The sequence below is a fragment of the Talpa occidentalis genome, unplaced genomic scaffold (genome assembly GCF_014898055.3).
Source record: "Talpa occidentalis isolate TD23 unplaced genomic scaffold, MPIMG_talOcc4v2.1 talOcc4.12, whole genome shotgun sequence".
In the NCBI taxonomy this organism is placed as follows: domain Eukaryota; kingdom Metazoa; phylum Chordata; class Mammalia; order Eulipotyphla; family Talpidae; genus Talpa; species Talpa occidentalis.
Window position 1 is genome coordinate 41924399 of NW_023601212.1, and position 16593 is coordinate 41940991.

General features: G+C 40.1%; 1 protein-coding gene and 1 pseudogene across 1 annotated transcript in view; both read right to left on the reverse strand.

Annotated features, from left to right (window-relative positions):
• Positions 1-1581: 1581 nt before the first annotated feature.
• Positions 1582-16593, reverse strand: part of ADGRE3 (adhesion G protein-coupled receptor E3) — a 25864-nt gene continuing 10852 nt past the window's right edge. The window contains exons 2-9 of the mRNA XM_037507931.1: positions 14959-15126; positions 11187-11384; positions 10688-10923; positions 10149-10215; positions 9842-9933; positions 7694-7862; positions 2785-2885; positions 1582-1615 (exon numbers count right to left, since the gene is read on the reverse strand). Coding sequence (XP_037363828.1) covers positions 1582-1615; positions 2785-2885; positions 7694-7862; positions 9842-9933; positions 10149-10215; positions 10688-10923; positions 11187-11384; positions 14959-15126 — 1065 coding nt within the window. The remainder of the gene's footprint in view (positions 1616-2784; positions 2886-7693; positions 7863-9841; positions 9934-10148; positions 10216-10687; positions 10924-11186; positions 11385-14958; positions 15127-16593) is intronic.
• On the reverse strand, positions 8734-8956 carry LOC119240013 (small nuclear ribonucleoprotein G-like; annotated as a pseudogene).

A 16593-nucleotide genomic window follows, 5' to 3' on the forward strand; every position in this document is an offset into this window, starting at 1 on the left:
TTAGTTTTAAATCAGAGCAAGGGCCTTTCTGCTGTTGTGGAAGAATGGAGAAGGGGCCTGGATGAAGGAAGTTGGCAAGGATGGACATGTATGCAGATATTTTCATAAAGGATGTCAGAAAGTTGAAGGAGTTTTCATTAGTTGGTGTTTATTGTCTCTGTGACATGGGAGACAAAGTTCTCTGCCTAATATGAAGGGACATGTGAAGAGAATTGAGGAAGGAAGTGAAAAACTGAAACTCTCCTTGTGGGGAAGTTGAGTTGGACAGGAAGAGTGAGTTCTATGTAGCATGGAGAATGTCTAGATCAGATTCCAAGTTGAGTGATTCTGGGGTCTCCCTGCCTGATGGAGGAATAGAAAATTCATATGGTTGTGTCATAAAGAAGGATGTTTTGATGCTTTGGGATGCAAATAACAGATTATTCCACCCAAACTGACTTAACAAAAGGAGTTTATTTGCCTTAGGTTCATTGAACAACTCAGATTGTCCCAGATTATTTTCAGCTTTCCACTCTTTCATCCTTAGTATTTCCTTGGCATTTTCTCTCCAAGCATCATATTTTTGTACTATAACAATAAAAATCAGAAAATAATGGGCAGATTCTCCATGAATGTGTCTTTGTTTATATTAAGAAGAAAAACTATTTTCCAGTAACTGTTTCTTATATTTCATTGGATGAAATTGATACAGATGGGCATCCTAAATCAATCTCTACCAATGGAATATGATCACTTATGGTTAGTTTAGATTTGAGTTTCTCCTTACCATTTGGGGATGGATAATTCTTTGGGGTGTGTGAGTGTGTGTGTGTGTATGGGGGGTGTCTTGTGCATTGTAGAATGTTTAGGAGCACCCCTGGCCTCTACCACTTAGACACCAGTAGCATCCTCCCTTGTCCTAGTCATGACAAACAAAAATGTTTCCCAGGCACTGCCAAATGTCCGTGGAGGTCGGGGGAGGAAATCACTTTAGATCAATCTAAAGTGACCCCTGGTACCCAGGCACATTTCTGTCCCAAATCTGAAAATAATTAAGATTTTGTTATTGAAGAACATGTTGTGATGGTATAGGTGAGTTCTGGATTGAGGTTTTCATAGGTAGGTATGGAATCAGACCGAGGATGCAAAGGTGTTGAACATATGGGGAAAATCATTTGGCATGGTTGATCAGGAGGTTTCTCCTTGATAAGAAAGAAGGTAAAATCAGTGGTTTGAGAAAAGTTGGTGGTTTGGGAAAAGTAGATGAGTGAAAAGAACAAGTTTAGAATGAGTGAGAGTAAGGACTTGAAAAGCGTTGAAAAATAATCTCATTTGCAAAAATTCAAGGGTGTGTTTACAAGGTCTGGATTTGTGTATCCAGGGACAAGCATTGACTGAACATATCATAGTGAAGAGAAATGCAATTCAACACACAAATAATGAGAGCACATTGTACAGCAAAAATCACTGCGAAGTAAAGGTTAAACTTTTCCTCTGCAAGGATGACATGTACAGTGAGTCCCCTTGTTCTCAACTTTATTCTTTATGATGTCAAATGGATCCATGGGTATGACTTTCCATGTATAGTTGAATGTTTTCATTTTAATGTTTTCTCTTTACTTGTCCTGGAAAAACAACCCCCCATATGTTTAGATAAAAGGTAGATGCAAAGATAAAACAAAACCAACCAACTAGCCAACAACCACCACCAAAAGAGCAGGAGTGGATTAAAGCCAGAGGGCTCTATCCAGCAGGGAAGGATGGCACAATAGCCCAGCATTTTGGGAGCCTAGGGCAGGTATGACCTTCTTTAGCTTATAGTGGGAAGGCGTCTCAAAAATCCAGGATAAAGAATTACTTTTTTTCTGAAAAAATTTCAATGTAGTATCCTACTCTGAATAGTATCCTATTCAGCCCCCTGTAAGTTGATTTCTGTTTATGAAGAAAGTCCCTGAAGGTAGGGACTACTTTAGTCTCATTCATTTTTGTATGTTCATTGCTTACCATCAAGTCTGAAACATTGTAGAACTCAACTAATACTGTCATTGCTAACCACAAGTTATACCTTAACTTACAAGCCCCAAGCTCCTCAGGGTAACCTATATCTGCTGTCACCATCCTGGCCCATTTATAAGAGTATATGTAGGAAGTCCAAAGCTATGTCTTTTTTCTTAATATTTATGTTTCACTCACAAAACACCTTGCCTAGTCATAACTTTTTCTATAAACAATATTGCCCAGTATCACAACTGACCTTTCAAGGTTATCACATTTCTAGGGAACAGAGCTAGAAAGTTATCTGAATGGAAGAACAGATGCATACCAGAAACAATAAATTTCTATAGCGATTCCCTTTCTAACAGGACCACTTCTTTCAAGCAGGTCTTATTATTCTGTGTACTCCTCTCCTTGATCACATAGAACAGCTGGGGTGGATTCCTCTCCTGGATCCCTTTCCATGGTGTTCACTAACTCTATTGGATTCACTTTCACTTCTCTGTGGGATAGTAGGGTTTCAGGAGATGAAAACTGCTTTGCTATGTCTGTGATTGTATGTCTCCTCCCAGGTGCTTTTACTTTATGGCAGTAATCCTGGTGCTGTTTTACCCATACTTCTTTGCATAAGAGACATAAAAAAGTCTGAGTAAGCACTTTCAGTGAGCAGGGAAGAATAAATGAGTAATACAAGCTAGCTAATTAGGAAAAGAATTCTTTTTCATGCATTCTAGGAAAGGAAGCTTATACTAAAACAAGGGGAGGAAATTCAGGGTGTCAAGGGGCAAAACATTAGAATGAATCATAAGGTCTCTTACCTCAGGTTTTGAATCAGAGCCAAACCTGCTGGAAAGTGTATAACTTTCAGACTCAGATTTAGGTTTTATGATCTCTCTAAACCACTTTTGGACCTGGAACATCAAAAGACAAACCAGGATGGTTTTGTTAACATTACTGAAAAGAAAATAATAAAGAAGATCGAGACATTATGAAAAAAATTCCTATAAAATATGGTACATACCCACAATGAAATGTCATTCAGCTTTAAAAGGAATGAAATTTAGACATGCACCACAACATGGATGAACCTTAAGACATTGTGCTAAGTGAAGTAGCCAGTCACAAAAAGAACAAGTATTGTATTATTTCATATAGATGAGATCCCTATAGCTTGGTGGGGACAACTGGGTATTATTGTTTAATGGGTACAGGGTTTCAGTTTGGGATAATGAAAAGTTCTGGAGAAGGAAGGTGATGATGGCTTAATGGTGTAGATATGATTAATGCTACAGACATACACAATTAGACATGGATTTTATATTTAAAAAATTGATGTGACATTGTATTAATGTTATATAAGCTTCAGGTGTGCATCATTAAAAATCAACATGTGTATATATTACATTAGGTTCACCAACGAAAGTCCAATTCTATTCTTTATATAATTGATCCCTTTTACCTGACTTACTCATCCTTCCCTCTTTCCTCTGGTCATTAACTGGTCTTGTAATGTCAAAGTTTATTCTATTTGTTTGGTTTTCTATATGCCACATATAAGTGATATCATATGGTATTTGTCTTCACTCACCATACGTGACCATAATACCCTTTAGGTGCATCTGTTTGCAAATTTTAGGATTTCATCTTAACTGGTAAATTTTATATTACATTTTTTTTACCACAATTAATTGTTCATATTATAGAATATATCTCTGTTGTAGGAAATTTATGAAATATGAATATGTAAAGAGGTAAATAGAAGTCAGATATAATTCTTCAACCTAGTGAAAAATCATGCTTATATTTTGGTGGTATGTTACTATGTGTCTTGGATCTCCTAGAAACAGGCTCTGAGAAAAAGGTTAATGAGTTTATTTGAGGAGTGATCCCAGACACCAGTAGATCAGTGGGGAAATGAGACAGGGGAAGAAAGGTAGCCAGTAAAGTGTACACTGTCCTTTCCATTGTATTTCTACCATGAGCTCATTTCCAGTAGTGGGCCCTGGGACACAGCATAGGGCACATCTTAGGGTCACCTTGTCTGAGAGACATGGAGCTGGGGCATTATCCATCAGCTCCCATAAATCCCTGACTGATAGCTGCTCTCAGGGGCTAGAATTTTCTGGACCCAAGCTTGCCTGTGCATGGGCCAGGCAGGCTCAGTGGGCAGGCAGAAGCCAACAGTCTCAGTCACAGGTGTTTGCAGTAAACAATCTTGGGCATGCAGAAATGAATGCCAAATGATTTGTAAGAGTGATTAACAGCATGTGCTACACCAAGATTTCCCAACTGTGGCTCTATTGACATTTTGGGTTGGTTCATGTTTTGTGGTGGTGACTGACCTGTCCACTATGGGATGTATAGCAGCATCCTTAACCTATACCCACCAGATGCCAGTAGCATTCCTCCCAAAGTTGGGACAATCAAAAATGTTCCCGAACATTGCTGAGTGTCCCTCTCTGGAGGGACTGTGTGAGAAACAGTGTGCCTTATCTTATATACTATAACACTAACATAAACAAAGAATGTTTATATATACCATATACAGAAAATGGAGACTTTCTGGAGTAAAGTTTGGACACTTGCCTTTTTACTGATATATTTTGAATATCTTTCCAGTCATCAAATATTCTTGGACAAAAATTAACATTTGAACATTCCACCTCTATCCTTGTCCTTTGCTTTCTAGGGAATGTGTGCTCTGTTAGGTTAGTTTCTTCATCCCCCTCAACACTAGTTTGGTTTGGTGGGCATCTAGATGCAAAGTGAGTAAAAAAGAGAAGAATTGAGGAAGGAAGAGAAGTGCGGAATAAGGAAGATGAAGAGGTGGAGCTCAAATAGCCCAGTCAAAAAATGGGCAGAAGAGCTAAAAAGAAACTTCTCCAAAGAGAAAATGCAAATGGCCAACAGGCATAAGAAAAAATGTTCAACATCACTTGTAATCAGGGAAATGCAAATCAAAACTACAATGAGATACCACCTTACACCAGTGAGAATGGCACATATCAAAAAACTAGCAACAACAAATATTGGTGAGGATGTGGAGAAAAAGGAACTCTCCTGCACTGCTGGTGGGAATGCAAACTGGTCCAACCACTACGGAAAGCTGTGTGAGATTTCTCAATCTGCCAAAGATGGAGCTTCCATATGATCCAGCAATTCCACTCCTAGGTATCTACCCACAGGACACAGAAACATTAATTCAAAAGGGCACCTGCACCTCTATATTTATAGCAGCACTATTTACAATAGATAAGCTATACAAAACCCCCCAAAACCCAAAAATAGATGACTGGATCAAGAAGATGTGGTACATATACATAATGGAATATTACTCAGCAATCAAAAAGATAAACTCATGCACTTTGCAGCAACACGGATGGAGCTGGAAGGGATCATGCTCAGCGAAATAAGCCAGAAAGAAAAAGAAAAATACTGGATGGTCTCACTCATAGCAGGAATTTAGAAGAGCTAAATAAGGGATCAGGGATAAGACTATAATAAAATAAAAATCAAAATCAACAAGCAACTATAAAGCAGAGACACACTATGGGGGTGGGGGAGGAGGAAGTAGGATCAAAACAAGGGGGTGGAAATTGTATGGGGACTATAACCAAGATGAAAATGCATACATTATACAAAAATGAAAAATGATGTGAAAAATATATAAAATAAAATAAAAAAAAAAGAAAAAAAGGGCCTCCCTGGTAGTGCAAGGGGTTAAGACGCAACCTATGAAGCCATCCACAGCCACTGTAGCATGAGTTCGATCCCCGGCCAGGGAGCAATCCCCGGCCAGGGAGCAACCCACATGGCGCAGCAACCCACATGTCTCGCCCGCTGCTCCCCTCAGCAGTGTACTTTGGTCAGTCTGCCTGTTCTGCTCCCCACTCTTCTCTGGTGAACCCTCTCACCCCCCACACCTCTGGCCTCTACTCCAGCTCTTGTATGCGTAAATAAAGAAATCTTAAAAAAAAAAAAAAGAAAAAAGAGGTAGAGATGGAGGTTGGGGTAGGGGTGGAGGAAGAGGATGAACAGGGGGAGAGGTAAAGGGGAGGGGAGAGGGGTTGAGAGGAGAAGGAGGAGTTGTTGTAGTACCAGGAAAGAAAGTATCAGGCAGGACATATTTTACTGCAGTCAAAATCTTAGAATCTTCATGGCTGAAAACCAAAGGGTACCTGGATTTCATGTCCTCTTTTGACCTGAGAAGTACAAATAAAGAAGTCAAGTGTGTTTTTCTTAGTTGCTAGATTATGTTGATTTGGTAATTGCACCTTCTGATCTGGACCACCTAGATCCCAGCTTCACTGGGTTTTAAGAGTTTTATAACATTATGTTTAATGGTTACAGTACCCATTCTGTGGATATAGTATAATATAACTAGTCTCAGTAGAAGTGTGTCAACATAGTTTAATAGAATACAGTAGAGTTGGATCTTCTGGGGTTTAACTCTAGTCAGTGTGTGGTCTAAATTATTGATGAGGATCCCTTAGTTAGGTATTATCATAGAGATTTGTCTCAACAAGCCCAAAACAGCCAATGTACCCTGATTTTAGGCACACGTTATTATTTCTTTTTGTTCAGAAGCAGACAAGTGAATTGCCTTGCATTTTTACATTGAATAAAAACATTAAAAAAAACCCTGGAAGCTTACATTAAAGATGCCTCAGGAACCTAGTTGAACTAAGGCGAGAGCGCACTGAAGTCTTTTGCATCGTGCTCTCTCAGGCACTTAGTTCTACTGAGAAGAGTTGCTTACGGTTTTCTTCGGTTATAGATGTAAGCAACACCAGCTTCTAATGGCATAGATAGATGGAAGGGTAGATATGTGGATATGTGATAAAGCAAATATAGTACAATGTTCATTATAGAACGTTTGGTATATATATGTGTTCACTATATAATTCTTTCATATGTTTTATAAGTTTGAAAATGTTTGTAATAAATTGTCGGAAAGCTAACATTGTAGAACTACTAAAACATGTTATATAAAACATGTTATTATGGAGACTATGCCATCACATGGTAATGTATTTAAGAGTATGGTTGATTGCAATATTCACCTCAATTATTTCTTCTTCTGTTATCGTATTACACTCTATCTTAGCTTCATGGTGGGTGGAACATCGTTCTTCCATTATTCTTGACTTTGGGCTTGGATGCTTGATTTGTTTGGCCCAAGGAGGCATGAATATTAGTGGAGGTGAGGCAAATAGCATCACAAGACCTGAAATGGACTTGCCCAATAGGACTTGCCTTCTTGTGATTTTTTTCCACTGTCATAAGAACACATCCTGGGGAGCTGCCCTGCCTTCTGCCAAGCTCTAGATGAGCCACAAGGAGTGTATCTGAACATGAAGTGCATCTTGGAGCCAAGCCAAGCTGAGCTCAGGCAAAATCAGCTGGACTCCAACCTATCTGCCCATTCCAGACTGAGAAAAGATTTTTCGAGGTTGTTACATAGCAAAAGCTGACTGTAACAAATGGGAAAGCTGAAGAGAAACATTTCATTGATATAGCAATTACTTTCTAAAAGTCATAAAAGTCGATGTATATTATAATTAATAACACCTTAAAGTAGAGGAAATAAAGGTAGTGTTCATAACTCTGCACAAGCTCATATGAAAATTTAGAGAATGTGGATTTAAATGTTCCTTAAACTACAATCCTCCATAATTTTCTTAATTTAAAAACCATAAAGAAAGGAGTCAGTGTTTACCTGCTGGTTGAGGAGACAGTAGACCAGGAAGATGAAGACACCCTGCAGACTGTTGATGATGGTGAACAGGTAGGCCATAACCTGTTCAGCTGAACCCACCTGCAGCATTCCCAGGAACCACGTGCATCCCAGAATGAAGAGCTGAGCTGTGGCTTTGAATGTCAGCATCCTGCAGGGAGTCATGATGTCAAGAAGATGATAATGGGCCAGGAGAGTCGCTGTCAATGGTGAGAGTTTTGGAACAAATATACCTGGGTTTCAATCCAACCCAGCACTAAGTAACTGTGTGACCATGGGCAAGTCACTTTACTTTTCTGTAGCTTGGTTCCCTCTTCTTTAAAATTGTCCTATTTCATAAAGTTACTACAAACATTCTGTGAGACTTTAGCATATATATTTAGGACCATATGTAAGGGAATATTACTACCACATTTAGGTAGAGCATTCTAAAACTTGCGGTTATTTATCTCTCTAGGATTTAGATGTGGGGATCATTTAAATTGTTATTCAAATAAAGATATAAAAAAGGGGGTTATATTAATATTTACCTTGGGTCTACAGGCATAAACCGGGACATTCCCAGGTTAGCTAAGGTCACCCAATTTATATACCTATATTCCCTATTTTAAAACATATTAAATAAGTAAGAAAAGCTAGCTGAGAAACAATTTATGTAGTGTGATGCTATTGTATGTGTGCCCATCTGTTAAATAGATAATGCACAAAAAATGTCTGGGGAAAATATCATATATATCATCCCATGCAGTTTGGTTAACTTGGCTTTCCTGAGAAGTGGAAGTAACAGGGAAAAGGGCAATGAGCCACTCACACTTATGACTTTATGTATTTTGAAAATTTTTGAAAAAGTTTAATAAATGTGTTACTTTTGTGATTAAAATTCAACAGCAAATTATTTAAATGGATGCTGCAAAAAAATCATAATCCCCAATTTTTGACTATTAAAAAAATTAAAAAGCCCAATTTTATACCATGGTAAAATGAGATGTGTGGAAGCAGTTGATTTCTCTGGTAGACACTGCTTATACTTGTTCCAAGGTTTCTAACATGATGATAATATTTCCTCCTATAACCACCATTCCAATGTTCTGCTGCCCACTAGTTGCCATCACCTTACTTTCATTTGTCATGAGATTTATGAAGTGATAAAATATCTGCAGTACTCCTTGAACATGTCTTTCATCATTTCATTCCAATGATAACTTTTTGTCCATAGATTTTTTTCAAATTGGGAGGGTGGGCTTTGCTCAGGGTGTCTACTCAGTGGGCTCAAAGATACCTCCAGAGGCAGTTTGTGCTCTCCCTCACGCTCCTGCCCCCGATTTTTTGGAAATAGTATTATAGTATTATTTTGAACTATATTTTAGTCTAAATCTTTCCAGAACCTATTATATATAACTGGAGATAGAAATTTTGAATGTCTTAATTAGTTAAATTGGTCTCTATTGGTTGGGGATCCTTAAATAGTAGCTCAACTCATAGAGTTTCTGCAGAATTTACACTTTCAGTTAACTGATGGATTAGCAAATCTTGGTTGTTTTTTGACAAAAAGAGCACTCATACATGCATCTTGTGTTGTGTGGAGGAACTGCTCATTCTTCCTATTTGCCTTTTCTTTCTTTTAGTGTTAGAGCCTGTCTCTCTGTTTCAGTTTTATTAAAGACCCAAGGTTTCTCAGTTAGAGACTACACTTTCCAGCTTCCCTTGCAAAGTGGTGTCACCATGTGACCAAAGTCTAACCAATGGGGTATGAACAAATGTGGAGTGTGCAATTTCCATAACACCTCCTTTCCATCAATGGGATTCTGACAAAAACAACAGCCTTGAGGAAGGTGGAGCAATAGGATAAAAAGAAGCTGGCTCACTGTGTGAAGAGCTTCCCCACTATCCCTGGACTGCTCTCCTTTGGAGTGTGACATGAATATGAAATGAACTTTTGTTTTACTCTTTATTTTGTCACAGCATCTTAGCCTGTATTCTAGCTAATACAGCTTCTCATTCATTGTGACAGTGGTCGATGACACTGACTTTGCTGCTTCCTGGAGCCTGTTTGTGGTATACATGTGTGGGTATGTAAGAGGAACCATTAGGAAGAAAAGAGCATTGGAAGCACCTTTTGCCCCATCTTACCTTATATTCTGTATGGTTGACACTTCACTATTGAGGGAAGAAATTTTCTTTTTCAAAATACAAAGGACCAAGAAAAAAAACACAAAATTCACCTGTAGGATGACATAGACCATGCAGAATGCAAGTTAACATGATGCTCTCTGTTCACTGTAAATTGAACAAATCTCCTACCTCTCCGCACATGGTGTGGAGTTGGTAGCAGGTGGAAAATCAAACCATGCAATGAGAAACTGTCTGCTCCTGTGATATCTTTCACCTGACACTTCTGGCCCTTATTCTGGTGAGGACATTAGAACCACATACTCACACAAATAATGGCACAGACAGGGCCGAGGAAACCCCAGATGAATCCCTGGTTCTTTTCAAGCCAGCAGCTGGGAAAAGGGACACAAAGAGAGATCAGAGACAGCCCAAGTGATGCCTTTCCTAACAGAGAAATTTTCCCAGCATTTCCTGAACATGTCAACTGATGACAAAGAGGGTTTTGGGTGTTAACTACCATGTATTAATGTTATATTAAACATTTTTGAGCACCGAAATTATCACATCAGTGTTGTGAGGGTGGGATAGTGGGAACAACTATTATCCTCATTTCACTAACAGGGGGAACTGAGACTTGAGGAATGTGATCCCAAATCATGGAGGAATGAAGCTGAAACCTAACTGTGAAACTACCTTTTTCTAAAAACTTCCATGCTCTTATCACCATTTTTCCCTGACTCAATGGGAAAAGGTCAGAGTTCTTACTCTCAAGGAGAATGTAGAGTGCGGTTGGTGTGGCTACCCCAGTCACCATCATGAACACATCTCAACAAACCATGCAGAGCCCAGGGAGAGTCAACTCACCGATGAGGTGTTCCGTAAAGATGAGGTCTGAGTGCTGCAGAAATGGCCACAATAACAGCCGGGGCCCCATATCCTGCTGGAAACAGGAACCACTTCATGAATTTGTTCATGTTGGAGTAGTTGACCACTTTCAGGTTGCGTGCAGTGAGGAAGAGGTGCAGGCCCTCCAGCAGCATCCAGGTGAAGGAGGCCAGGTAGAGATAGTGTAAGGCACCTGCGATGATGGCACACAAGATCTGGGGAAGAAGGAGGTGTCATCAGGAGGAATTCTCAGGGTAAACTGTATCTCTAGGATCGCTCCTGTATCCTGCCATTGGGGAGAGCTCTGATGCATATGAAGGAGTTATTAAGAGATTTTGGTTACTTCTGTTAATATGAAACTGGGTACTCACTCTCCATCCTCCCCCAGGTCATATTATTAAGGTGGCCAGTGCAGAGGGCTCCATGAATTCAGCATCCCCTGGGGAGGGTGGGGATTCCTTTGGGATACTGTCAGTACCTTGATCTCAGTTTTGTCAATGGCTATGAGGAAAAGCAGGTGGGCCAGGAAGAGGCAAATTGAGAGCTGCAGATGAATTGAGGTGCTGGTATTCTGGATGGCTTTGCACAGCAGAAATGTGAGGGCTGCCAGGAGGAGGCACAGCAGAGAGAGGCCCAGACCCACGTAGGTGATTACAACCAGCACAGGATCCTCCTCCTGAGATCCAGCAAAAAGGAGATCACAGTCACACCTTTCTGCTCGGGATGGTTTCCCTCCCTTGAAACTGGGCATCCCAGATCCAGCCCAGGTTGTCACCCATGCTTCTGCCTGACTGGAGTTTCCAACCCCCTCCCTTCCTTGGGTTTGATTAATTTGCTAGATCAGCTCGCAGAGCTCAGAGAAATATTTTGCTTACCAGACCTCTGGTTTACTATAGAAAGATATACTGATATAGTGTGGCAAGTGTCTGTCAGATGAATTTTTTTCTAACTTTTAAAAAATTTATTAACAAAGTACCATTGTTTGACACTCTTAAAATTTTTTGGTCAGTTTTTAAAAAATTTTATATATTTTTTACATCATTTTTCATTTTTGTACAATGTATGCATTTTCATCTTGGTTGTAGTTCCCATACAATTCCCATCCCCACCCCTTGTTTTGATCCTACTCCCTCTTCCCCCCAACCCCATAGTGTGTCTCTGGTTTATAGTTGCTTGTTGATTTTGATTTTTACTTTACTATAATTAGTCTTTTTCCTGGTCCTTTATTTAGGTTTTCTAAATTCCTACTATGAGTGAGACCATCTGGTATTTTTCTTTTTCTTTTTCTTTCTGGCTTATTTCACTGAGCATGATCCTTTCCAGCTCCATCCATGTTGCTGCAAATAGCATGAGTTTATCTTTTTTAACTGCTGGACATTCTTAAATTGTTAAAATTAATTTATTTTTAAATGTAGTACCTTTTTCTTGCATTCTTGTTACTTTTTTGGCAGTATAGGATGTCTCCCCTCAGGTGTAGTAACTGTAGTACTTCCTCCACAGAGGGACCCATGGTCCTCCACCATAGTCTGTTGTGCTCTTCCCCATCCTCCCACCGTTCTGATATTTTTTTCTTTTTAATTTGGGTTGCCTTAGTTTACAACATTGTGTGAGTTTCAGGTGTACAACTTCACACCTCAACATGTGTGTATTTGCATATACCAAGTCATGTCTGCCACCATCCAATTGTCCCCCCTCCCACCCACCCTCTGATCCCCTTCTCCTTTGGAAGCTACCATTACAGAGGCATACTTAATATACAAAATATTGTAAATACTGAATGTATGCATTTTGATGAGTTTGAACACATGCATTATATCCATGATGCCATCACCACAAAGGTAGTAAACATTTACATCACCTCCAAAATATTTCTTTGTGTTCCCTTGCTTTTCTTTTTTGTGGTAAGGATACTTAACATGCGATCAACCATCTTGACAATATGGTAAACACATCACACCATATTTTAACTACAGGTGTTATCTTGTGTAGCGGATTCAAACTGAAATAGATAGATATGCCAGGCTCCCTTGTACCCATTGAGGTTCAGGAAGCCCACACTCACCTGTGCCCAACCCTCAGTTGCTGTCTGTAGACTTCAGTGACCCTAACTGAGGGTGTTTCTTCTGCCATGTGAACATGCCTGCACATGCCAGAGCAAGTCATAATGCCAGGGCTTTAGTGTCCTTGGAAGCTGCCCTCAAACAAGATAGTTTGGAAATTGGTAAGCACTCCATTTTCCTTACCCTCGTATGGGATGCCTCTGTGGTACATATCCTAGGATGTGTCCCAGAATTGCCCAATGGGACTGAGCCCCAGTTGTCCATGGGGTTAACTTTCTCTTTAATGGATGTTTTACTAGCTGTCTTCCCTTCTTATTCCCCCACAGAGGGAAGTACTACTGATATGTCCTGGGTTCACTTTCCAGAGAAACTGTTTGCCCTCCAATCCTTGTGTTTCAGGATTTGCTTGTGGGGGAACCCCCAAACTAAGATACTATTTCTGCTCTTGGGGACTCATCTCATTAAATTCAGGGACCACAGATTGGGTGAATCGTGCAAAATTAACAAGACACACTAATGTGAAATGATAATCACCGTTCCTCATGTTTCTATGAAGATTTTCACTTATTTCAATGTTACCTTTAGAACATTTTAGTCTTTTATTTTTTAACCTCCAAAAACTGTGAAATATAATGCATATATGGAAAAGAACATAAATGTCAGTGAACATATGAATGAATTAAATAAACTCTCAGATCCTGAGTTAGTTCAGTCTATGAACACTATTTCAGATGCTCTTCCCAATTGCAAACCACCTGTGCTTTTTTTTTTTAAAGATTTATTTATTCATACAAGCACTGGGAGCATCAGAAGCATGGGAGGGTGAGAGAATTCACCAGAGCCAGAGCAGGGAACAGAACAGGCAGACCGACAAAATACACTGCTGAGGGGAGCAGCGGGTGCAGCAGGAGAGGTCTGCGTGCTATGTGGGACCCTCGCCGGTGGCTGGGGATCGAATCGATGCTGCAGAGGCTGCGGGCAGCTTCACAGCCCAGCGCTCAACCACTGCGGCACCAGGGGAGGCCCCACCTGTGCTTTTGAACACAGAGAAACATCTTACTCCATCGCTCATTTATTGTAAAAGGATATAACTCAGGCAGAGCCTGAAGGGAGAGATGCATAGAACAATATGTGGGGAAGTTAAGGAGCTTTGATGGCCTCTCCCTAAATCTGCACATGTCCACCATTGGAAGCTCTCCTAATCCCACCCTTTCTGGTTTTCATTACAAACTCATGATTGATCAGTTATACTCAACCTCAGAGGTCAGACATTGGGACTGAAAGTTCCAACCCGTAATGACAGGGTTGGTTCCTCTAGCAACCAGTCCCCATCTTTAGATGTGTTCAAAAGTTGCCTCATTAATATAGTAAGGGCCTCCCTGGTGGCGCAGGTGGTTGAGCGCCACACTGTGAAGCAGTCCACAGCCTCTGCAGTGCGGGTTCGATCCCGGCCAGCTGGCGAGAATCCCACATGGCACAGCAGACTTCTCCTGTCTTGCCTGCTGCTCCCCTCAGCAGTGTATTTCCTCAAGCTGCCTGTTCTGTTCCCCACTCTGTCTCTGGTAAATCCTCGCACCCTCCTGTGAATCTGTCCTGTACCCCGGTTCTTCTATAAATAAATAAATCTTTAAAAAAGTTAATATAGTAAAAGACAGCTTTCTTTCTCATCACTTAGGAAATTCCAAGGGTTTTAGGAGCTCTGTGTCCCTAAACTGGGACAAAGCCCAGATAAACATATAATATATAAACATACACATAGGCCTATATATTTATCATAAATCACAATATCACAGAGATTGAAATCCAAATAATATCAAATCAACCAATTTACATTGTACAATTCAGCAGCATTTAATATATTCACAGAGTTGTACAATCACAGCACATTGTGATATACTTTCAAAACATTTTTATTACCTCCCAATAAAACTCCATGCCTACTAAGCAGTCAGTCCCCATCCTCCTTCCCAACCCCTGACAACCACCAATTTAATTTATCAGAATGCAATTTTTTTTAGGCTCACTCATGTTCCTGATTCTTAATAGTCATATTTTAGTATTTAATTCTTATAGAGGCCTTCTCTGACCACTCTGTCTAGAGATTGCATATGTCTGTGATCTTTGGAGCCTCTATCACCACTTATAGGTTAATGAGGGACTAGGAGGGGGAGTTAAATGTTTCAATGGTACCTGGTTGGTGATGGCCATGAGGACAGCGAAACTGGACAGGTGGGTCGAACTGCACACAGTGTGGCTTTCATTCCTTTGTAGCTGGGAGCAGCCATGCCTGGACCAGTGGCCGCCCGCATTTGTGCTATCCCAGTAGACACAGAAGACCTCTTTGATACTAAGATTCATCTGAAAACAGAACACACTTTTTTGAGCGGGATTCTCAGAGTGTCAGTCTATACTGTAGGTGATGAATGAGGAGATGCTTGTGCTAGAATACTCAGGTGATTTGTATTTAAAAAAATATTTATTTATTTATGCATACAAGAACTGGGGTACAGGCGAGAGGTGCAGGGGCGGTGAGAGGATTCACCAGAGACAGAGCAGGGAACAGAACTGGCAGACTGACTGAGAGCAGCAGGTGAGACAGGAGAGGTCTGCCGTACTATGTGGGTAGCTCCCTGGCCAGTCGGGGATTGAACTCGTGCTGCAGAGGCTGTGGATAGCTCCACAGAGCTGTGCTTAAGCCCTTGCACCACCAGGGAGGCCCTGATTTATTATCTCTATATCTTCTGTCTTATTAACATTTTATTTCAACTCTCTGCTGCTTCCAACCTAGTATAATGCCTGCCACATGATATAGCATTCAGCAAATATTTGTGGTTTTTTTTGCTTTATTTTATTATTATTTTTTAGTTTTTTACATCATTGTTCATTTTTAAACATTTGCTTCCCCCGACCCCCTCAGGTGTAGTTCCCATAGAGTTTCCTTAACCAATGCACCCGTGCACCATCACCACAGTCCCCGTCCCCTGTGCTCCTCCCTCTCCTTTTGATTTATTTTGACTGAAGAGGAGGCCACCAGCAAATCTACCTCCAAAGTTCTAGCTCCATTGGTATTTCACATCTCCTAAAAAAGGGGCCACCTTTTTCTCCAGGAGCCAGAATTTTACCAGATTTTATTAGTTTCAAGGCCTTGACTCCCATTATGGGAATAATAAAAAAAGAGTGTAGTTTCTCCCTGTGTCAAATTTAGCTGGTCCCTTCATACCAATTTTGTCCCTGACCTTTCATAACACAATGATTGCTTCTGCTGTGACAGGGGAAATGCAAGAGAGAAACATCACTAGGAGAGAAAAAAGAATGAAATAGCCTTCAATTACTTCTGTCTGTCCCAAGGGCTCCTAGGGCGTCAATTCACGGGGCCAAGGCCATGAGTAGGATGCGTTCTTGCTTGGGTGCTGTGTCTCTCCCAAGAAATCTGAACCAGCCTTAGATTTCTGCTCCATTCCTACAGCTCCATACCAAATATCAAAAATTCCATCCCTAGATTTTATGTACCAGTTAGAGAAAGACTGCATTTCCCCACCTTTCCCCACTCTTTTTCTTTAAAACAACTTTTTTATTTTTTAATTAAATGCATTTTCCAGCATTATTAAAATGGTTAATAAAAACACTGTGTGCTGATGTGATGTATATATGTGTGTGTGTATCAAAATAACCACCACAGTAATATTAATTAACATTTATAATCTCATATTATTCCAATTTTTATTTTGTGGTGACAATGTAAAATCTACTCTTTTAGCAACTGTCAAATATGGAATATAGCAGGTCCTATAATAAAGTAGTTTCATTCAACTTTGTTTTGTTATA